General features: G+C 39.3%; 1 protein-coding gene across 12 annotated transcripts in view; it reads right to left on the bottom strand.

Moving 5' to 3' along the window:
• Positions 1–24,577, bottom strand: part of DMD (dystrophin) — a 995,174-nt gene that overhangs the window by 565,268 nt on the left and 405,329 nt on the right. For all 12 annotated transcript variants that reach the window (XR_008330242.1, XR_008330243.1, XR_008330241.1 and 9 more), the window contains 8 exons: positions 23,276–23,451; positions 18,447–18,570; positions 16,532–16,619; positions 12,058–12,299; positions 10,049–10,229; positions 1,909–2,054; positions 1,528–1,740; positions 723–836 (listed from right to left, as the gene is read on the bottom strand). Coding sequence is in view for 9 of the 12 variants with exons in the window: in XM_053386964.1 (XP_053242939.1) it covers positions 723–836; positions 1,528–1,740; positions 1,909–2,054; positions 10,049–10,229; positions 12,058–12,299; positions 16,532–16,619; positions 18,447–18,570; positions 23,276–23,451 (1,284 nt within the window). In the remaining 3 variants the exon portion in view is untranslated. The remainder of the gene's footprint in view (positions 1–722; positions 837–1,527; positions 1,741–1,908; positions 2,055–10,048; positions 10,230–12,057; positions 12,300–16,531; positions 16,620–18,446; positions 18,571–23,275; positions 23,452–24,577) is intronic.

The raw sequence follows: 24,577 nt of genomic DNA, 5'->3' as shown, positions 1-24,577 counted from the left end.
ATGCTAGAGTTTGGGATGAAACAATGAAGCTGAATGTTGGAAGATTCAGCACAGACAAAAGGAAATAGTTCTTCACACAGCACACAGTTAAACTAGGTTATACGGTACAAGGTGTAGTGATGGCCAGCAATTTAATGGCTTTAAAAAGCTTTAGACCAGGGGTCAGCAACCTTTTCCAGCCGTGGAACAGTCCACCATCCCTCAGAGGAAATGAACGAATTCCTATGCCCCATAAATAACTCAGAGATGCATTTTAAATAAAAGCACACATTCTACTCATGTAAAAACACGCTGCTTCCTGGACCGTCCGCGGGCCGGATTTAGAAGGCGATTGGGCCACATCCGGCCCACGGGCCTTAGGTTGCCTACCCCTGCTTTAGACAAACTCATGGAGGATAACGATATCACTATCTACAATGGCTGTGCACTACCTTCAGTATCAAAAGTATCATGTCTCTGGACATCAGGTTTTTGGAAAACACAAGAGAAAGGAGTTCTGTTGTACCTATGTCTTGCCTATGGGCTCTCAATAGGCAGCTGGTTGGCCATTGTGAGAACAGGATGCTGCAGGCGTTTAGGAGTATGTTCTGACACCCACACAAACTGTCTCCTAAAGCAGAATGATGGTAATTGCATTTGTAGGAAGACTATACATACAGATGATACTTTGCATTTGCTATGATCTACTTCGTGCATCAAATGTACACAAAGTCATGACTTACTGTACACTGTTCTAGCTGTTTCTCAAGTGCTTCTGAATCACCAAGTGCAGGCCACTCTTCTTTTAGAAAAACATCCACTTCAGCCATCCATTTCTTCAGGGTTTTAGAGTCATTCTGTTTTTGAACAAGCAATGTATTGTATTATATGAAGCATTTGTTAGTGATAAAATACAACTGGACGTGTCTTCATGGATAAACATCAAGAGTATCTTTGAGATTGCTAATGAATCTGAATCTCTTTAAAAATGTAAACAAATATTTCATTTGTTTTTCCTAATTTGGTCTAATTACTACCCTTATTGATCTTCATACCGGGAAATAGCAGTTCTCCCAGATTTTGTTTTATAAATCATTTAAAATATATACCAAAATAATTGTATATATCGAGAGTAGCCATCACTAGTATTTGTGCAGATATGCATAGATTCTTTATAGTCTGTATGTGTTAGATCAGAGGCAGGCATGGGGTGGGGGGAGACATTCTTTCATCCCATCAAAATATCTTTCCTGTTCATTTTCTTCTGATTTTGCATTGCTTTTTAAAAGTGTTTTTCTCCCCCCACCACCATACACACTTTCTGTGTAGTTTCAGAACAACTGGATGTCATACTTTTTATGTCAATGGGTCTCCTCTGAGTATCACTAATATTCAATACAACCCTACCTATCTTCCAAGTCCCATTTCTTGGATTAGGCCCCTATAGGGGAAGATGAATTTTACTCCATATATGACACTAGGTGAAATGTCACATAGCTGACATCATATGAATAATAAATAAAGGAAGTAAAGAAAATTCCAGCTAACCTGGAACTGTTGTAGCTTAGTGATCAGTTCCTCAAGTTTTTGGCAGTTCTCTGTCAACTGAGTTGATAGCTTCTTCCAACGGCCATGGATCCCTTCAATTTCTGATTGATATTTCTGACTGACCTCCGCAGGAGCTTTTTTAGACATTTCTTCCACAGTTGTGCTTAAATAGTTGAGTCCATTCTGTTGCTCTTGCAGGGAACTTTGCAAAGCCTTTAATAAACATAATAATAGTGCATTGGCTTATATTAAATTCAGTCTAAGAATAAACCATAATGTCTAACATTATGAAATCTGTCAGTATGCTTATGGTTATTTTTAAATATATAAACACCAAGTGTTTGTCGATTAAAACAAGCTCACCATGTTCTCTGTGCTTACCTTTAGCTCCCTAAGCCTTTGTTCCATGATTTCTAATTCAGTGACTGTAACCTGAGGTATGGAGAGTTTGGCTTCAGACTGATGAATCCACAAGAGAATAGTGTTCATAGTTTCCTTATACTGCATGGGTGGCAAACTATCGAAAGCTGCATTGGAAGGGGAGAAATGTACATTGCTTTATTCCATGTAATTCAGTTTTGTGCAACTGTAACCATTACACAACAAAAACAAATCAACACACCTCTTTTCAGATCACAACACAACAAAAGCAGACAAGTTGCAACTGTAGCCCTCCCAAAAAAGAAGCAAAGCAAGGTTCTGCCAGGATTCACCCTCATCTTGCCAATCTCCCTCAGCTATAGTGGGTCTCAGAGTAGCCCAGCCAAAATCTGGTCAAATACTGCACCTCCCAGCTCCCAGTGTTCTGCACTGTTTATCTGGGCTCAACTGAGGATGCTGGTTCTTACTGGCGTATGCATCAGCTGGTGGGGGGGGATGCTAAAAACAAGGCAAAATTGGAGTGATTCAAGGGTCTTTCTTTACCTTGAGTCAAATTGTGTGGTCAATGACCTAATCCCTGCCAAATCAGATCAGGTCAGCCACAATGCCTTGCGTTGCTCTGTTACTCTGCTGTTTTTGTGATTTTCTACTTTTTCTTACATCTCTCTGTTTCTTTAAGTCCAGGAGCTTTTAAAGAAATGATTCTCCCTGCAGAGCACCGAAGAGCTCTGGATTGTTGTTGCTGTTCTTGTTTGTTGTTGTTGAAGTACAGCCGTAGAAGGTTTTTTTTTAAATAAAAAACCCCTAAATTGTTCTGCTTTAACAACAACAAATCAGATCTCCTCTAAACTCCACATGAAGTTTTCAATACAAACTTACATTGTAAGGCCTGTTGGAGGAAACAAACAAGCACCAGGAAGAAAAGGTCAGTGTAAACTACAAAGTATACAAGCACTCATTCACTTCTTAACTATTTTAAGATAAGAAAGAGCAAGAGACAAAACCCTGCTACCTCCCCCCTCCCAATAAGGGATTGTGAATAAAAAGGGATTTCTTTTACTTCCTACAAAAAGCACCTGGACCTATTTGTCTGCACATTGACAGGCTTAATCCACTCCAGAGGGGCTCCTGTGCCTATAAGTTTTATCCACTTTGGCCCCAAGGGAAAAACTTATAGCCATTTTTATATTGCCATTTATAGCAAATGGGAAAACATGGAGCTTTATTTTATACAGAACAGCTTGGATCCTGAATTGTAGTTCTAAGAGAAGAGAGCATGGAGCATCTCAGTAACAGTTTGGATTTTTTAAAAAATGCACAAATGCAGATTCAAGGTGCATCTTGGGGGACATGCACACCCTTAGTTCTTACTTTGCAGCACTAAAAAGTGTTTGGTCTGTGTACTTTAAGTACCACTCTCTCTCATATGTTCCCTCCCCTGAAGTGTTCCACTCAATGATTCTTGCTCTGTTCCCCATCCTACTGCCAGCTGAAGTGCAGCGTATAGCTATGAGCAGCAGGGTCTTTTGATTTGTGGCTAAGACATTTAGGAATGCAATTACCAGGGGGCCCATCTGGCCTGAGCACTGGGTGGTTAACATCTGGCTTTATCAAGAGGCCTTTGGAGTTGGCTGAATATTGGGGTGGTATCCAACCAACTTGTTTCATCAATGCAAGGATTTCCACTTGCACAATGGAAGATTCCCTTCCTTCCCTTCTCCCCACGCACCCACTTGCACCTGCTGCAAATCTGCTCTGGAGGGTTGCAGGAAAACCCAGAACAGATTTAGGGTGCACAAGGAAGGGGTGGAGCTCCATTGCACAAGTAGAAATCCTTGTGCAAATGGAACAAGTTAGCTGGATACCTCATTAGTTTATGGTCTCTTGCTGCAGGTAATCAACATTTTCTTTTTCCTGCTGTTTTATTCTATTAAGGTTTTGGTATTCTGTTTGAATTGTTTTATGATCAGCTGGAGTGCCATTTATTGCACATTTTAGGATTTCAACACCGTTAGTTATTGTGTTATTAGCTACTATTCTTTTGGAAAATAAAGCAGGGTAAAAATCTATTAAATAAATTGAAGCAAATGAAAATAAATAAATAGTAAATTGCTTCCCAGTGCCTTTTGATTACTTTCCTCATTGACTACTTTGGGGTTTTCAAATAAAGTTCTTGAGAGGATCTTTTCTTTTAAAAAGTCACCCAAAATTGAAGAAGGGCCAAGGCTGGATTTACTTATTCTTGGGTTACTATGATAGGACAACCTACATCTGACACAGTTTTCCTTTCGAATCAGTTCTTAAAGACACAAAGCCATCTCAAATTTGTGCTTGATGTACCATGAACATTTTGGCCCATACTCTTCTGCCACACCATAAAATAATCACTAGGATAAAAGGTCATTTTCAGGATTTGCAAACTTGAGCTTTTTGCCTTATATGAGAAAACCATTTGTGAAAATAACACAGAAAAGGTTATGATTATTATGGTGGAGATTCAAAACATGTTTAAGAATGAGCACATCATACATGCAGTAAAGAAATAGGTAGAAGTCAGCATTTTCATTCTCTCCCATTGCTCCCAATCACATGTCTGTGTTTACATTCCATGCTTAGAAAGTGTGAGAAGAGAAGCAAGTCCTATCTCTTCCATTGTTTTGTACTTTTGTACTTTTTCTCTGTCTTGGAGAAGATGTGAGAGGACGCCATGATTGCTTTGTCCTGTATATATTACCTAATAAATATAATTTAGATGTCACACCTCATCACTTCAGCTTCCAGCTTTACTCTGCTGTTTGAGTGTGCACATATTTTCGGATATGTGTTGCTGCTGCAACATTGCTGCTGTTGGACTGAAGAGTTATGAACGTCCTGGGCTGCACTCCACAAGGAAGACACCGGAGAGATTTGTCTCAGTTTGGGGGCTGTGCAGTGCCCACCCCCCAGGGCTTCCGACAGCATAATGTAATCAGCATGTTGCCTCAGATTATAACATGAAAAAGTTTAATTTTAGAATCAACAGGCTGGCCCAAGAATATTTCTCATATTCTCACATCTCATGTTATTTAGAATTGGAGTCTGTTTTAAAAACTATTACTGAAAGTGCCAATATCCTTTTTATGGTTCATGTTATTGTATTCAGAGTATCTATAAAAGCAATCTTCTCTTTGGGACATCTGTTAAATGTTTAGATTAGAACATTAACATAGCATTTTATTAAACTGCCCCCATTAGAATGGCATTGCAGATGCCTTAAAATAGGTTAACATCTGTGGAGGCACCAGCAACTCACTAGGGTATAAAATAAAGATCCATTCAAGCCAACTGGAATGTTGCCATTGATTTCAATAGGATGTGGCTTGCATGAGAGTGAAGCAGACACTTTCTTTCAATAGTAGTTCTAATTGTAGCTGTTGAGAAAACTCAAACTGAGGAACACAAGTTGGAAATCATCCATTTTCTGACATTTGGCCACACAATATTAACTGTAAAAGCATACTACAGATCTGGAATGCCAATCTGTAACTGTATATAACAGCTTCACAAAGTTAATTCAGAAGACTTGCCTTTTCTCTGCTTAGCCTTGAGAGGCATAGCTATAGAAGACCCTATTCTCTTAGAAGTATTCCCAACTAACACCTGAAATCTGATCGATTTTTCATTATCCTGGATCCTTATAAACAGTTTTCAGTCAGTCCTGACCCTTCTTCTATTCTATTTCCTATGCCCAGGGCTTGCCAGCCATAGAGGCAAATTGAGCAATTGCCTGGATTCAGAAGCAGTCACTGGGTAGAGTGAAGGCTCCAAGACTAGCTTTTCAGAGATGAGTCACTAGTGCTGACCAGGAGGGAGAGGGGCAAGACCACAAGGACATTGGTTCAGTGCGAGTGTAGCAAAGGAGCCGATTTGGCGCTCCTGAAAATGCATCACCACCACACTGACCTCCCTGCTGCCTTGCCTGTTGTCCTTCTTGGCAAATGGCTAAAACCCCTCTGCTGGGAAGATAGTGACGCAGATCAACCCCATGTGGTGAGCTGCTTACGCAGGGTCTGTCAGCTTTCCAGGGGTGCCTGCATAGGTTATGTAAATATGTTGGACAGAGAAACAGAAATATTTGTGTGCACTTTTAGAAAACCACCAAACAGCTGCAGGTGTGAATGAATTTGGGTCATCCAGATGCTGCTGAACTACTTGTCATCCTTGGCCATTGGCCATGCTTGCTGGGGCTGATGGGAGTACAACAATATCTGAAGGGCCAAAGGCTCCCCACACTTGTTCTAGGGGATGCAGTCCAGAGACTTTGGATCTCCACTGGCTGCCTGGGGCAGACACAGTTGCAAAGGACCAGAAATAAATAAGGGGGGAAACATTAAACATAAACCTGTCACAACCTGGTCACTTGATGTGTTACTGCTATGCTGTTTAATGTGCTTCATTCACCTAGGACAACATAATGTATCGGTGCAGGATACTGCATGCCTGTAAATAGGAATTTCATGAGACTGAGAGTGAGGCCACTTGCATAAGCTTTGATACCTTAGATAAGCATCAAGCATTTGTGGGTAAGCCTAAGGTGAGCAGAGGAGTTGTAATAAAAGCTATGGTGGTCTTGACTTGGAATCAGCTGCTGCATGCCTCATTCTCCAGATGTTTACCATGGGGCAGGACAAGACAAGGGAAAGCCAGATCCAGGTCCTGGTGTAGCATCTTTTTCTCACCAGAATACTTAGCAATAAATTGATGCTCATGCATCATTTTTGCTGAGAAGAAAACATCACATTTATATTCTTCAAAATGGAAGTTATGTGTGAAGCATCTCTATCCTGCCACTGGGATCTTGGGACTTGTATTCACAGTTCCCACCGAGAAAATATATTCCACCAAGGCCTGAAATTACCTGCCTATGCCACCTTCCTCTGCTCCAGGCATTCAGCCATGAGGAGTGGCTAATTTGCAAGTGCCTTGTGAACACTTGAGCCTTTGTGAACATTTGATTGGAACTCTTAAATAGATTCAGGACAGATAACAGGATATTCACACTTCACTACCCAGAAGAGGCTTTTCCATCTTTTTCAAGTCTCCCTCTTTCAACTTTCGGATTCCTATTCACAAGTAACTTCTTCACCAAAATCTTTTCTGAACCACTGTAGCTTCCTCGTTTCTGCAGCATATGCCACCTATTACTTCTCTGTCAGCCCATTTTACTGTCCTTTATTTCACCCTGTCCTCTTCCTCACTTTTGCTTTGTACATCTTACTGCACAATACACCTATTGTATTAAAACCAATTTAAATATGCTTTTTTTACCCAGAGAAACCTTTGTAACTGTAGTTGTATAAAAGAGCTATGGCTCTCCAACACAGTAAAGAGATAAAGAATTTCTTTCAGAAAACCAAGTGTTTGGTTGCTGTAAACAGATTTTGCATATATAATGTACTTATAGGCCTGTAGATTCTAACTTCTCAGAACAGGCTCTTTGTCACTTCTGTGTCCTACATAGCACCTAATATGACTTCATATTAATGTGTGGTAATGGCAGTAACAAAGGCAGTGCAAATTTCCTGATGTTTCATAGGCATGGGACACACACACACAAACACTTTTCTATCTATTCCCCACAATTTTAACAACATATTGCAGAATTTGAAAACCAACACAATGACAAAATATAATATATGCCCAGCTACTAGTTTAATAAGTTTATCTGATGTACTACTATGGTAGAAGAAGTTGAATAAAGAGCATTCACTGAGGTTATTCACTGGAGTTTTTCTTCTAAATTATTTATATGAAAACAAACATCACTTGCTTTATTATAGTGTACTGGATGATTGCTGAAAAGCTTTTCATGGATAGTAGTTTGCATATGTTACTGGAAAAAATATAGAGCAGGGATAGAAAAGAAGATATTATCTAATAAATTTCACAATTGGTTTCTCCTTTTAAAGAGAAAATAATTAATCAAGAAAATGAGATTGTATTTGTGTTGCAAAATATAAGCCACTTTCATCTGTATCTGACAATGCAGCCTTGGAAATATTATCTTAAAAAGTGATAAATTCAGCAAAAAAGAATCATGTTGCAACAGAATAATTCAAAAGAGCATTCAGTATTTTTAACAAAAACTATTGCTGCAAAGTATAATGCTTCAAACTGCTTGAGGCCTAAAGTATAAATTGCACTGCTAGCAATAATGTGACACAATATTTTTAATTTTCCTACACAATGTTTGTACAAAATACCCTTACCACAGCATTCTGTGTTATGTTATATATGAGCCATTATTAAGAAGCAGAATACTATTAAAATGTATACAAAGGATCAGATTCAGAGCTGCTCTTCCGTGAAAAATGTTTCCTATTTGCAAAAGGGAGGCTGAGATCCAATGGAGGATCTCACTGGAGGAAGGAGGCAATTTCTGACTTCCATTCTCTCTGCAGCTCCCACCCACATGCCACCTCAGCTCCTCCACACCTCCAGAACAGTTTGGGGAGATACAGATAGCTACAATGGAAGGAGGAATCAGTGAAAAATCATGCTCCCCCTTATTCTCCAATGGAAGTGTTCCATGAGCAGAGTGTCCTACTCACAAGAACTTTAATGCAAACCAAAAATGTTAAAAATATGTATGTTCTTCAAACTTCTGAAAACAAAAAAATGAAAGAAAGTCAAATCTTAACATTTTGGTTACATGCTTTACATGCTCTTTTTGACTGATACGGGGTTTTCTAGAAGTACACTCTGGTAGATGAGTTCATAGCTACATATGAAGCACAACTGATACAAAAATTATGCCTTCTCAGCAAACCAGTCCCAAATACTAGTTTCAGCTTCTCCGTACATTTTCACAGATCAAAAAAAGGTTAAATTAACTGTACAATAACTGGCATGAAAACGACAGGGTGAGGGGAAAAATCTACTTGATTATATTCTAACATGGAGCCTTCATAATTCTCATATTTTCTAAATCATACTTAGGAAGTACGTCATGATAATTACCCTGTGTGTAGTTGTCCAATGAAAATGGTTACTAACTTCTAGAACACTAAACTGATGCAAAAACAGGGCACAAGGTATGTCAGTGAAATAGTCACCAACACATATGTTTTAGGATTGCCAGTAGATGCCAGTTTGAAGCCACATTTTGGTGTCGAGATTATAGCCTTCATTTAAATTTTGGAAACAGGAAATGAGAAAAATCGACTGCTATAGCTTCAGAATTATGAAGGAAAACTTTACACACCTTTTCAGAATAATGCACTTGCTTTTCTGATGGCAAAAATTGATTGTTTTAAATGTGCAATATAAGCTACATTGCTTATTAGTAAGCATAGCTTTATTGTTTGAAACATGCAGTTCCTAGCATCTGAGTTTCCTCATGAATGGATCAGTCAGTACATCTGCAACAGCCACTAGAAGGAGCTAGTATTATGTAAAGTTTAAAAGTATGATTTTTCTTTCAAGAGAGGACATGAGATACACTTCAAAGCACACAGAAAGGCAACACTTTTGTTTTCTTCCTAACTATATAAATACAGCAAAATGTTGTATTTCAACATTCAAATATCTTTGTTAACTTCTCAACAACTGAAAAACAGTATTTCAAAAGTACAAGCATTTAGTTAAAGCTATCACAAGAATTCAGACTAACCACAAACTTAGTCCCAACATATATCAACATCTGCAAAAGTCTCATCCTTTCTCCTGCTTGCTAACACTTTCCCTTACAAACAAGAACCAGCTTTGTTTCTCTAAATTAGCTACACTATCAATAAAACTCTTTTGCATATTCCACAGAACACTGTAGGTAAATGCGCATAGTGTATTGTAATTTACACTACAAACAAGATTTAGACTCATAATGCGGTTTCAAGGGGGCATCACATTCTGTAACCAATAAAGGTGTGACCTAAATTTGCCCATTAACATTAACCTTAAATTCTGTGTCTTTATTCTCCCGGGGGTGGCTTGGGGGCCTTGACCTACAAGTGAAAATCCTTGTGTTGATGGGATGTGTACTATTTTGGATACAACCCATTTTCACACACACACACACACACACACACACGTCAAATTAAATGTCTGCTTTGTTTCACAGATTTTTGGGATGCAAAGAGATATAAATAACAGTAACACTTACTTCTTTGTAGATGCTTTTCTCTAGCTCTCACATCATCATAAACTTGATTGAAGTGGTTGGTAGAAGCAACAAGATCTGCTTCTAGAAACATTGGACCTTGTTGTTTCTCTTTTAATGCTTTGCTTTGAACCTTTAGTTTTTCTATCTGAGGCTGAAGGGTTGATAAGTGGATGACTTCATCCTGTATAATAATATATAAATATATTTTAAAAGTAAGAATGAATTAATTTATTTTTATTTCAAGAAGTTATATACCACTTCACATCTGTATATGGTGTTGTACTGTAACAATAAAAAGATGCGATAAAAATAAAACCACTTAAAACTACCCATAACATCAGAAAACTTACTTTAAATGCCTGCTGAAGTCTATATTTCTCTCATTCAAAAACATTTTTGTCATTGGAAGCTCAGATGGCATCAATGGCTAGGCGTGTTTTTTACCAGCTACAACTGGTATGCCAACTACAGCCATTCTTGGACAAAGATAGCCAAGACTTGTTTATTGCAATGTTCTCTGTTCTCTGGGCAGGCAGAGTAGTTTAGTAGTCAAACCCTCTTCTCAGGGAACTCTGGAATTGTCTGTGATGGGAATAGGGGTCTCCTAACTATTTTCCAACGGGACACGGGTGGCGCTGTGGGTTAAACCACTGAGCCTAGGACTTGCCAATCAGAAGGTCGGCGGTTCGAATCCCTGCAACGGGGTGAGCTCCCGTTGCTCGGTCCCTGCTCCTGCCAATCTAGCAGTTCGAAAGCACGTCAAAGTGCAAGTAGATAAATAGGTACCGCTCCGGCGGGAGCATAAACGGCGTTTCCGTGTGCTGTTCTGGTTTGCCAGAAGCGGCTTAGTCATGCTGGCCACATGACCCGGAAGCTGTACACCAGGCCAGCTCCCTCAGCCAATTAAGCAAGATGAGTGCCGCAACCCCAGAGTCAGTCACGACTGGACAGGGGTTCCTTTACCTTTACCTAACTAATTTCCAAACCTTAATAAACCACAGTTCCCAGGATTTTTTCTTTGGGGGGGGGGAACCACGACTGCTTCAAGTGGTACAGTACTGTTTTAAATGTATAGTGCAAATGGGCAGATAGTCTAATCACCACACCACAGAGTTTTGTACTAATTATCAAATGAGATCTAAGAGCCACCTGCAATCCACCCATAGACATTGAAGATAGAATTGTAATATTTACCTAGTGTAGACAATTTCCATTTGCATAAAACATATCACTTTTACTTTCCCTGTATTTTCAATCCCTTATGCATCATTCAAGAGTCTCCACAGTGTCCATTGTGAGATGCTCTAGGTATCTGTCAAAGCCACCTTGATCTCCTTTAGCAGGAAAATGGTAGGCGTGCCTCTGTTTGCCATAGCTTCTCATTCATAACATGCTTATTACTTCTCACTCCTTCCCCTTCCCCATTTAACTTGCATTCTCAGCAGAAGAGCAAGAAAGGCAGATATTAAAATGCAATATGGAACTGAAATTTTGCATCGGCTTTTGTGTGCCGTGGTTGGAGGTCATGCACGACATTTGCTGCCGCCCTTCACTATTGCTGAATGGTCATTACTAAGGGAAGTATGAAAAAAGAGAATTGTGGAATAGTCTATATGGGGCAGATCTCATGGGACATACATGAGGCCAGCATAAGACCTGTAGGAGTGCTGTGCTCATGTGAAAGTTTGTGTACAATTTGACGCTCTAATTTTCATGATGGAAGCATGAAAATGGGGAAATCCAGATAGAACATTTGTGTGGAGCACCACCTGTTCAAATAAAATACATTGCACCACTATGCCAACACAGCCCAGTGACAAGCTGAAAATGCCAATATGTGAGCAGGCCCTGTTTCTTGATCCTCTTATAGGACTGCCAATATAGCTGAACAGTAAAATACAAATATCCTTTTTCCCACTCTGCAGAAAAAACCTGATTGTTAGACCTAAAGGAGATGCAGCAATATGTATGCAGCACAATACTACAAAGACCAGGACAGAATTCCTAACCTTGCACTTATCTAGCTGTGTTTTCACTGCACCAGGATCTGCCGTTGGTGTGGGTTGTGCTTTCAGCCAGTTTTCAGCAGTAATTACTGTCTGCTCCAATTGCTGCAGCTGGGAGTAGAAGGCAATGATGTTATTTTGGTACTCCAGCCATGCTAGTCTTTCACTCAGCAACTGACAGAACTCAATCCAGCGATTGTTCAATTGCTCTGAGGCTTGTTTGATGTTGTCAGCATTAAGCCCCTCTAGAAAGGAAGGAAGGAAAGATTTGGGGGAGGGGGGGAGAGAGAGAAGTTTAAAACGTTTATTTTTAGGTCACAGTGGATAAAAAAAGAAGAAATTTAACAACCCTATTTCTCTATCAGAAATCTCATAAAACCGACAAATGATTTATCATCAAAGAAATGATCCTGAACATACAGATGTTGTGCGTTAGTGGAGAGAGGATTTTAATGCCCCTGTAAAAGTCTAGGAAAGTATTATTGCTAAGATGAACTGCACTGCAAAAATGAAGCATTAGGATAAGATAATGTAGAACTAATGAAATCAATTGTGTGAAATGGGAAGTTACACAGAAAAAGAAGACAATTTTTTCCACCGGGCAGCAAATGTAAACTAGTACAGTATGTATTCACACATGTACTAGGAACAGGGTGAATATTGCCAAAGCCCTACATATACTACATAGAAAAACATTATTATGACTATTTTGGAAGTTCAATACACCAAGTAATTGCCCCAGATAACAGAGATACAATTTGCTAATTTACATCCTCACAGATTACAAATCAAAAGGGTCAGAGAAAGGACAGCAAGCAGGAAACACAGAGTACAAAGAGCCCACAGAGCAAACGCCAGACCATCCCAAATCACAGGATGCCAACAAGGAAGAGAATGATGAACAGCATTTGCTAGAGCAAATGTTAACACAATATAATATCAAAGGCAGTGATGTTGGGGAAATCCTAGCACTGTATATCTGGAAGTCTTTGATTACTGGATTGTATATAAAACATTTTTTTAAACCCTAATCATTATTTTGCTACATTCTCAGTAAAATAGAATATCCAGAAACTGTCCAGTTGGGAACACACCAATGGGTAGTAAAGGTTGCCATGATCCCCTCTTCCTCATTATCCACATAAAATGTCATATCCTGGTTCCCTTATCATATCCCAAAAGAGGGGAAGGTGGGGCTCGTCAACCTGGGAAGGTAGCCTATCTAGGTTAAGGTTACCAGATTTTTTTCAATGAATTCCGGGACACTTTTCAACTTCAATGGATTTTGTATGGGGACTGATTTGGAAATCCGGGGACTGTCCCTGGGAAATGGGGGCGTCTGGTAACCTTAATCTAGGTCAAGAAGAACTCTGATCCTAAACCTAAACTGGGATTCTGTGAAAGCGAAATGAAATGCTGCAGCAGTCCTTCTGGCGGCCATGCAGGCAAAGGGAAGGGGAGCCAGCATTACATAAGGCTGAAGTTTTGCTCATGCTCTTGATTGCTAATTCAGGTATCACTAAGCTGTACAAAAAGAGCCTGCTGGATCAGGCCAATGGCCCATCTAGTCCAGCAGCCTGTTCTCACATTGACCAACAAGATGCCACCTGGAATTCAGAAGCATACTGCCTATAACTGTTAGTATTATGTGCAAGCAAGTCCTACATCTTCTAAATAATCTCATCACATGGCTTAAGCCTTCTGTCTCCCTAAGGGCAAATTAAGGATACAATCCTTAATTGAATTCAATGAGATTTAGGCCTCACCTGAAAATCAAGTAAGATTTTTTTTTTAAAAAATCCAAGGTGTAGGGCCCTCTGATTTCCACTGGGACTGTAGCATGCAGAGAAGGGAGGTTTAAACCTTACCATCCCAAACATGACCGCCAATGGAAGTCATGTCCTGGTGCTGTAGTTTACAATATGGGAGAGGGGGATGCTTCCATTGGCACCTGAGTATTTCTTTTCTTTTACTAATGGCAATTTTTATCAGGATCTCAGATGACAAAGGATCAAACTCCTCTGCTTGTACACTATAGTCTTGAGGGAAATTGGGAAACCCTTAACTAGGATTTTTAAATTATTATTTTAAAAAAACCTAATATGGCTGCAAGCCAAGTATTTTGCATAACATATGATTAAGACCTTACTTTTTGAATAGACGTACATAGAATTGCTCTGGAAGGATGAGTGTAATAACTTTAAATATCGGGTGTGTGTGTGCAAATTTAAGCTGATTTAATTGAGTATAATGGTTTAATTTCATGGTTTATTGCAAGTTATATTACATAACAGAGTTGCTTTGCACTAACCACTAGTCCTTCCTGAATACATAATTTTGGGGGAGAAACGTTGCCACCGTTGTTAAGCAGGTACATAACTCTTTCCATCAACATCAGGCATGATGAATAATACAATACCAATTCTGTGGTAATATATTATAATTTCAAGGTTAATGGCTCATAAATCGTTTCACATTTTATATTCAGAACAACCCCTGATATCGGCAGTGAATAAATACATTGTCCCCAAAGGACATAGAGATCAGTACCTGAAGTGCCTTCATTAATTTTATTACCTTGTGTACTGTGCATATCGAATTGTGTTAAAATAATTTTAATTGTTCAGCACCTTATATACAAAGTCTTCTGAAATGCCACTTAATGTGAAGTATACCTTGTCAAATGCGTTCTTCATTAGCCATAGTTTCAATGTAGAGCAATAAGTTTTAGCTCTCGACTTCCAAGGATGCTTGGAATGAATATACCAGATTTCATCCTCATTATGTGTCATATCATTACAAATTCACTTTGTACTCATTTTGATGCCTCCTAACATAATATATTCAGTGAGCATCTATTTCAGTACAACAAGAACTTTGTTCTAATCTGTCATAACAACCAATCATCCATTCATATCTCTACAAACTGCAACACTGGTATCAGGATGGAAGGTACTTCAACAATACTCACACATAAAGTCTTGTTGATGTTTTAAATGAGAAAACTTTCAACTGTAAATGCTTCCCAGACAGCTGGCATAACAGAGAAGGAGCTATAGCGCAAGATCACAATGTGTGTTTTACATGTAGAAGGCTCTGGGTTCAATCCCCAGCATCTCGATTTAGCTCTATCAGATAGCAGGTGATGTGAAAGAGCCACTGGTGGTCAGAGAAGACAACAGTGGGCTACACAGTACAAGGCAGCTTCGTATGCTGCTAAGCCAATCAATTATTTTGTCTCAACAGCAGGACACTTAGCAGAAGCTAAGGCAACAATTGGTGCTTGGTCCTCAGCATTACCGCACATGCACTACTCAGAGCTAACCCTACCATTGGGCAGACTGAGGCAACTATCCCAGGCAGAAGATATTGAGGGATAGGATGACAGTGAGGGCAGCCCACTTAGGACCCCTACTGAGTCCACTGGCCACACCCAGAAATAGGAAGGTCACGTAGAAAAATGATGGGGGACATTTCCCCAATTTTCTCTCTCTGTGTATGGTGTGTGTGTGTGTGTGTGTGTGCCGGGCCATCATATCTCTATAACTATACCGCTCTATGGTAGGGCACAGCTGTGCTACACAGCATATCCCAGGCCCTCTAAATGTGCAATGAAAGATGCTATCTTGCCAGTTTGTTTCTGTATGTAGAAGAGTAAAAGACCTAGAAATCTACTCCAAGATACAACAGTTAGATCTGTACTCTTTGCACTCTGTTATTTAGTGCATAAGAACAGCCTAGGTATTTAATAAATTAGATTTTCTTTTAAAAAAAAATCCAATTCACAATCAAAGGGGAACAATAAATATTATATGGTAACTGCCCATATAACTGCCCATCAGAGAAACTGATCTTCGAATTATATATTTAATGGGAAGCAAAATGCACAGAGATGGCAAATAGGATTGTAAAAACTGGTCTTGAAAATATTGTTGGTGGTAGATGCACAGACTGAAAGAAGAGACAGATAAAGTAAAAAATGTAGGTTGGCAGGCAGGAACAAGTGGATACAAACACTTAAAGGAAAGAAGAAAAGCATATTATTATGGGGTAAAGGAGACAAGTTGAAGAAACTACAGGAAAGCCATGTGATCAAAGTGACACACACTTCCTCAAGTTTTAAGATGATAAACAAATTCAGTTCCAGAGCTTAAGACCAAAAAATGGGACTGTGAACTGAATTCATATATGAGGATTGAGACCAGCTTGCTAATAGCCTGGACCCTATTTTTTTTTTTTGGGGGGGGGGAGAAATAATTTTGAACTATGTCTCAGCACATGGTGCTAAATTTCAAGTGTTTCTCCTTTTCTAATTACAAAATATCATTCAAAAGAAACATACAAAAAATACAAACTTACTTTACTTAACTGTTCCTTCACAAAGTGCTTTGCTAATATAATTCATGTGAAAAATATGAACTTGTGTGTTTTATCAAATCCCTAAGAAGATTATCTAAATCAACTGCCATGTAATTACCATTCACCATCTGTTCCACCAGGGCCTCAGCTGATCTGCTTGCATCTTGGAGTTTCCTGTACTTCTCAGGCTTTTCTCGTTCGATGGCCTGCAACATGAGAGCAATAGTTGACTATTTCACAAGGAAGACATTTAAAAATGAGTTATAACCTAGCGCTCATGGTTGCATAACTATGTTTAAAACAAACAATAGCTGTCCCTTTTACAGCTAATAAGGGACACGGATGGCGCTGTGGCTTAAACCACTGCACCACTTGGACTTGCCAATCGGCAGTTCAAGGCCTCATGACAGGGTGAGCTCCTGTTGTTCAGCCCCAGCTCCTGCCAACCTAGCAGTTCAAAATATGCTGAGTCCTTTCTGGACTGAGCTAAAGGAAGGTTGCCTGCTGAATAGTGGCAAGGAAGCAACTCATCAGGAAGCAAATCTTACTTGTCCCATGTGAGCAGTTCTGTCCAAGGCCAAGGTAAGCCTCAGATATTGAAAGTGTACATTACAATTATTCAGCAATTCATATTATTAAATATTTTCAAGGGATTATTTATTTTATATAAAAAGTTAACATGAATAATTCAGATCACTGCTTTATACATCTGATTTTTCATAAGTATAAAATGTTGTTCTCATAGCAGAGGAATATTAAAAAGCATAAAAGGAGATGATAAAAGATGAAATGTTGGTACTCTGCAATGTTCTACACAACCTTGCAGATCTGGTTACTAGAATCGGGACAAGTCAGCGCAGGATTCCTGCTTCTTTAGCAGGTGTGCTAGAACGAAACTTTCAAAAAGGCATACAATCTTTCTGCTGCCATGGAGGAAAAGCTCAGGTTCTGAATTATTAAGCTAATAAATCCCAGAATCGTCCGCGACTGGACCTAATAGTCAGGGTTCACTTTACCTTTTTAAGGCTAGATAGAGTAGTTCAAGTCCCACAGGCTAGCTAACAAACCTACTGGACTGAAATATCAAATGCACATAGTTTTCTAAACAAACAAAACACAGTTTCCAATTAGGTAGTTTGTGGAAACCACTGAGATAGCATGATAATGAAAAATGCACAATAGTAACACTACTTTGAAAATGTAGGCCACACAGAAAACAGCATTTCAGGAAACACCAAGCTGTGCATGTAATATCTCGTTCTGCATTTTTACAAAATTAGCTGTGTATGTAAACACATGTGTAAACACAAACATCATGTGCAGGAATATTTACTGATCCACCACATTTAAAGGCATAGCTGTACTGAATTATGCATAACATGGCCTTTTGGGTTTATGTTTTTACAAGCCAGTTGTAAAAGTGCTTGATGATTAAAAATCCTGGCAGATATATTCATTTCTACCCTCAAGAAGGAGGAGGGCTGGAACCAAAACATTGCTTTGATGGATCTGCTAGTCCAGATTCTGTTTCTAACAGTGGCTGGCCATATGCACAGGACATGACTGCCTTGTGTTCTTGCCCCCAGCACCTGACACCGAGAGGTGCACTGTCCCTGAGCCATGTACCATCCATTCAACTATATCAGCTCATAGTTGCATATCATATCCATTAATGGATATGATATGTCAACTCATGGGCACGATTTTTCAGAATTCATGTTTTGAAAAATAGCATTTACTTTCCTCGTTTTTATGCATTGCCTTGGATGTTTGTCAAAGTTGCAAACAGTGAGTTTTACATTTCGTAGCACTCACCCTGTCCTGTATACAAACAATGAAGCTAGGATGGGTGACAGTGAAGCTTTGAGTTAAAAAATTCCCTTTCTCAAACTCAGGCTAAAGAGCAACACATGGTTGTTTAACAATGGATGGTAAATAGTCAAACACAAGTTGTACTTCAAGAGACAGGGTTTTCTAGCAAACTTTTTCTGTGATTCTAATATAAATTGTTAAGTATATGAATATTTTCCTACATTAACTCTTTCTCTGAGGTCTGACAGGTTCCCTTCTTTTCGGTATATTGCAAACTCTGGGCTCTGGAGTACAGCTTCTGAGCGGGTCATCCAGCTGTGAAGCTCTGTTGTATCAGCATCAAACCTAAGAGGGAGAGAAAAAGAAAAAGAAAAATACACAGGATATTTCTAAGACATACTAAAGCTAACACCAGATGTTTAAACCAGAAGTATGAATTAAAACTGAAAAAGAACTATCATAATTACAGACATACACACAAAAAGGCTTTAAATAGTCTGTGTTCCTGAATATATCACACAATCTGTCAATATAGCAGGCCTTTTATAAATGTACAAATGCATTCTAATTTAAGGGGTTGCTCTGCCTGTAGTACAGATACAACTCCAGTTTCACATGCTGAATTTCAGGGTTTAAGGTGGGATTTTAAGTTATTTTAATGTAGTTCCCCCCCTCCCCCAGTATATGTAATAAGGTCACTCCCTACCTTCAGCTGGGAGTGGGTTTGCTCCAGTCCAATAAGGAAGTCTTGTGTGGAGGAGGGGGCCAATAACGTCAGGGGGAGGAGCTGGCATATAGCAGCTTGCTCAACACCTGAGTCTTTCTTCTCTGCTTTGCAGTAGCATGCTGCCCTCTCACCCTTGATCAGAGTGGGCTTACCCAGTTGCCAAATGGTGCTGAGTATCCGGAATTTGAGGTGATCTTCTTTTCAGCTATTTCATTCTTAATTTGATCTGCTTATGGTGGGATAGGGTTCAGTTTGGTTGCTTGGCTTGTTTGGCACTTAGTATGGGCAGATAAGAGGTTTAGATAACGGCCAGTACCCTGAGACACATTGTGTGGAGGGCACTTGACTAACCATCTCCTATTGGCAACTGGCTTGGAGGGGGCTGCTTTGTGTGGAGCTCATGGGGCATGGCAGGTGACACCTGAACAATGACCGGGTGTGTGTGTGTGTGACTGGCATCTGTCAGGCCACACACCTATGGCTTCTCTTTATGGGAAGATGGGTTTGCCTCCATTCACAACAGTTTGGTTGAGAGATTTGCTCTGTGATGGTCTGGTACTTAGCAGCAGGCACAGTATTTTCTGCTTGCTAGTACAGGTTAGGCCTGCCCACAGTTCCTTGTTGCATTTGTTTATATTGCCCAATACAATATATTCAAACAACCAGGAAGTGACTGACATTTCTCTTTGTCATTAGAGCAGTCTACATGGTAAGTATGATGAGACTCTTTCCATGTAAGCATTGCCAGATCAACATAACCTAGTTTTGTCTCTAATAAAGGAGGACACAGTAGGCAAGTATTGAAGGAAATCAATTCATCTTTTGTTTCCATTTGCTTCCTCTCCTTGCTCCATTTTCCTGGTTCTTTTTTAAAAAATTCTTAAGACCTTTATTAAGAGATGCTTGCAGTTTGACTTGAAAAAATCAGGTGTATATTTCATACAAATTAAAAATGAGGTTCTTAAAAATCTGAATTTGACCAGATAGGAAACAATTAAAAAACAATTTAAAAAAGGTGTATTGAGGAAAAAACAGGCCTTTAAAAAACACGTCTGTCACTCCAAAAAGGAGACCACTTTAGGTAAAAGTAATAAAAATCCCATGCTGCATAGATAACGCAGATAGTTCGAGTTATCTGGTCAACAGCAAAAAGCAAGCACTTAAGGTCTTCAGTTCCAATTCTTCTGTTAATTTCTTATTGCTGGAATTTCATATTCTCTTTAAAATTTCATATTCTCTCTTCTTTTCCCTGTTCCTCACTACTTGTATCAGTCTCTCTTCCTTCTTTCTGCAGAGGCCTTCTAGGAACAATCCTCCAGAAAACAAACAGGTAAGTGACGACAGCTATGATACAACACATAACCCTGAAGGGAGAAGCTGTGGTGTGACAAGGAGCCACATATCCAGCCTATCTAGAGACATAACTAGAAAGTGCAAGATCACAGTAGAATATTTCCAATAACATATGGCTGAAATATTCTACTAGACTGTTCCTGATTCAAATTGTCAGAGTCTGGCTGTCAGCTACTGTTTATTGTTTTGAGCAAAGTGGTACTGTATGGAGCGTGGAAATATTGCTGCATGATTTTCAGTAGGAGCCGAAGAGCAAAAATTCAGAGCACATTAAATCGGTAGCATTAGTCATATTACTGTATTTAAAAGTATATTTTATTTTGGCTGTACTTAAATCAGCTGTTACTTTTGTAAAGAGAACAAGATATTTATCTAAAATTCACTAAAGGAGAAGACACTAGATGGAGCACCTATCCTGCTTTAAATATACATCTCCTTTTTCAAAAGGCTTGGCAGCTAGTTTCTGATCCAGAGTTATCTACAATGACGCTCTGACAAACAGTCTTTGTACAGTGACATGGCATATTATATGTACAGAGCAATTTTAGCTATGGTCTAAAAAGTGTATCATTCACAAGTATTTCAGAGGTTGTAAGTATCAGAGGGTAGAATTTAAAAAACACATCTAGTATTTTAGCTTATTCAACAGCTGGAAGAATAAAAAAAGTAGTAGAAATTTCTGTGGGAAATTTCTTCTGGGATGCCCCAGGTGAAGAAAGAAAAATCTTGTGTTCATCAGTGATTTTGTATTCTTCTTGCAGGAAGGGTGGAAAAGCATCTCCTCCAGGACTGGGAAGGCAGTTTCCAGTTTCTAGAGGAGGAGAGTCCTCCTCCTCAATCCTCACATCCTGAACCACTGAAGCATTCAGGGAAAAATGTAAATCCTCACCCATCCCTCATACACAAATGTTTTTTAAAAAAGCAGTGTAAAAATGAAAATGAAATAATACTATAGTAACTATAAATAACATAATATTTTACTTCATACTGAGCTCTGCATTCATGCTATATCTTGAGTGGCATTTATTTTACTGGGTAAAAGAGTTGTCAAGAAAAAAGAGAATGTTTGGCAAGGTTTGTGAGATTTATCTGCAAGCGGTCCTTAGTCCCCTTTCAGAACTGCAACCCCCCAGAGTTCACTTTGGGAAAGCCATGATTGATGATGGGCAAGTTTTAAGTCTGCACTAGATGTTTTGAAGCAGTTTTAGGTCTGCATGACTGATGCTTTGAAGCTAGGTTGATCCAGAATAAAAAACTGCTGCAGCTGCACCCTCTTTTGTTCTCCTTTTCATGGGAGGTTTGAATACAAGAGCAATGTTATTAAAGACATATGGAGACTTGCAGTCATCCTGCATGTAAAAGAGGCTCAAAACATATTTAGCTTTTTACAGTTGGTTCTCATGGTCCATATTAATTTGAATTTCAGACATGCCTAGTCCATCCAGTGGTTGAAGATAGTAACTTAATTGTAAACCACAGCTATTGTTTCTGTCTCCATCCTACTCTTATCCTCTTCCAGTGTTCCTAAGCAAAACAAAGGGCCTGGCACAAGACAGTCTTTCTTATCTTCATTTGTTTCAGAGGCTCTTTCATTGTGGAACTCAAGGCAGAAAAAGCACACTTGTACTTACCTGAAATGTAGTATCCCATTCCCAGCAGAAGGTCAGGTTGTTGCCTCCTCATCTCAGTGGAAGGGAAGCAGCAACCTTTGGGGAGGTGGGGCTCCCATGATGCAGTTTGCAGACTCGGCAAGCTTGAGAAAATCAGGAGTCATAGAAGAAAGAAAATCCTACCTCACAATGTAACTAAGGGGTGACTATAACTGGACATGCAGCCAAGCTAACTATGGAAAGCTACACTTCAGGTAAGCACAACTGTACTTTTCCCCCATTCCCAGTATTCCCAGTATTCAGTATTCAGGATGGAAAGTACAACAGCCAACCTTACTAGAGTGAGAAGGCTGCAGGTATTAAGGTGGTAGGATCTGCTGTAGGACCCTCCAACCAAATATTGCATTAGCCAAGGCACAGGCATCCAGGTGGAAACGCCCTGTAATGGTACTATACTAGGTGCAGCCCCAGTGGTTGCATGGCAAATCTTCAAAAGAGGAATGTGAAAGGCGAAGGCAGCCAAATCTTATTGCCTTTGTTGGAATCATCACAGAGCTAAATGTGTTTGTGATGTCATCCTGCTGGTGATTCTTGATTCAGACGTGGAGATTATTGTATTAGTATTCCTGCTTGCAATGCTTGCCTCTGCCCTGGTTTCTAATGTTCCTTTTACACTGGATTACCTGTTGCATGGTGGAACTGTGGCTTTTTGAGCAATATACTGTCATGTCACACTAAATTCCATTCACATCAGTGAGCTTGATGGGACACAACAGTGAACGTCATCAGACATGTTATCACCCTTTAGGCACATGCATGATTCTGTTCCCCTTTGACAATGGCAGGAAATAACCATATGCTAGAATACCACCTCAATGCAGACTAGAGCCTTCTGTTTTTCGTGTAGTTACGATAGCCTTTTCACCTTTATGTCTCGTTTGAACCATGGGTGGGTGGCATGATCCGTAAAAACTGCAGGGAAATTACAGCACAACACTCCCACAATTTTACAGGATAATGGGGTTGCAAGCAGATTTTTTTGCTTGAAGCAATTAACATGGAAATGAGCGCTGAACTTCTGCTACATTCTGCTAGATTTCCAGATGTGATTTTTATGTCATGAGAAAGCTTATATAAAACATTAAAATTATCAGGTAACCCAGTTAGAAAAAAAGCCTGCTTTATAGAAAAGAATATACCACTGATTTAAAAGATAACATTAAACATTTAAACATTTGCACTTTAATTTAAATCTTCAATATTTACACTGTCCTGATATTGCAGTATATAAATACTTCTATATTTTAATAATGTTGATGAAAAAATGTTCCCTCATTTAAGCACTTTCCCCAGTCCTCACCTTTTCCTAATTTCAGAATCCACAACTATTTGCCTCTTCTTGTGGGGCGGTGGTGGTGGGAGTTCCTCTTTAGCATGCTTAACCAGGATTTGCTCTCTGGTGGTCACCATAGTTACAGTTTCCATCACTGTTGTCTGTGTTAGTGATGTCTGAGTGGTAGCAACAGCCTGTGAAATCTGTGAGAAGTATTGAAACAGAGGTCACACATTGCTTGAAAGACTTTAATAAAGACTGTTTGGAGTGGCAATAGAAAATAATGAGAAACTGCTCTTCCTTGTTCATGGGTTGACCTTCAGAACAAAACAACACTGTATTGAACTCAAGCCAAATTGTTTTATCTGACTCATGCTAGGTGAATAAGACATATGAAAAAGTCAATATAAAAATCAGGAGGAAACGTAAATAGAATGTATTTATGATGCCATTTATACCAAGTCAAGCAAACAAAGGTGAAAATGAGAAGTTGGATTTTGTGAAACAAATTAGAGAATATGTATGTGTTCATTCATATTCTTTGCTTCAACAGCTGGCTACTTCAGCAGACAAATGGCATATAGCTTAGAAAACTAACTGAAGTAAAGAAGAACCTATTACATATTCACAACCACTCAATTTATTTTGTGTGTGTTTCTTAAATGACCTGTGCTCATTTTTACTAATGGAACAGTTTTTTAGACAAGAAGAAGCATTCTTGATGGCATTAATGGTTCTTTTTCTTGCCCTCCAGGGCAACATTTTCCTGACACGTAAGAACAAAGCATACCAGATGTTACTGTGGTAGAACACACGACGGTTCTTTCTACAGACCTCATGCTAGTCAAAGTTCCCCTTTGGCAAATCCACACCATACATTTAAAGCACATTTGATGTACATATAAAGCACATGGCTTCCTGGATGTATCCTGTGAAGTGCAGTTTCCCCCTCAAAGAACTACAGTTCCCAGAACCCTTAACAAAGTACAGTTCAAAGGATCCTTTGTGGAAAGCCATGTGCTTTAAATGAGCATTGAATGTGCTTTAAATGTATGGTGTGGATCCTCTCTTGGTCTCAGTACCATAAAAAGCTTAAGTGAATTGGAGTTCAGAATGTGGAAACAAATCAAGTACAGTGGTACCTTGGGTTACATACGCTTCAGGTTACATAAGCTTCAGGTTACAGACTCCGCTAACCCAGAAATAGTGCTTCTGGTTAAGAACTTTGCTTCAGGATGAGAACAGAAATCATGCTCCAGCGGCGCGGCAGCAGCAGGAGGCCCCATTAGCTTTAAAGTGGTGCTTCAGGTTAAGAACAGTTTCAGGTTA

The sequence above is a fragment of the Podarcis raffonei genome, chromosome 4, assembly GCF_027172205.1.
Source record: "Podarcis raffonei isolate rPodRaf1 chromosome 4, rPodRaf1.pri, whole genome shotgun sequence".
Lineage (NCBI taxonomy): Eukaryota > Metazoa > Chordata > Lepidosauria > Squamata > Lacertidae > Podarcis > Podarcis raffonei.
The sequence above is the reverse complement of the archived record's forward strand: the minus strand, read 5'-3'. Positions and strand labels throughout refer to the sequence as shown.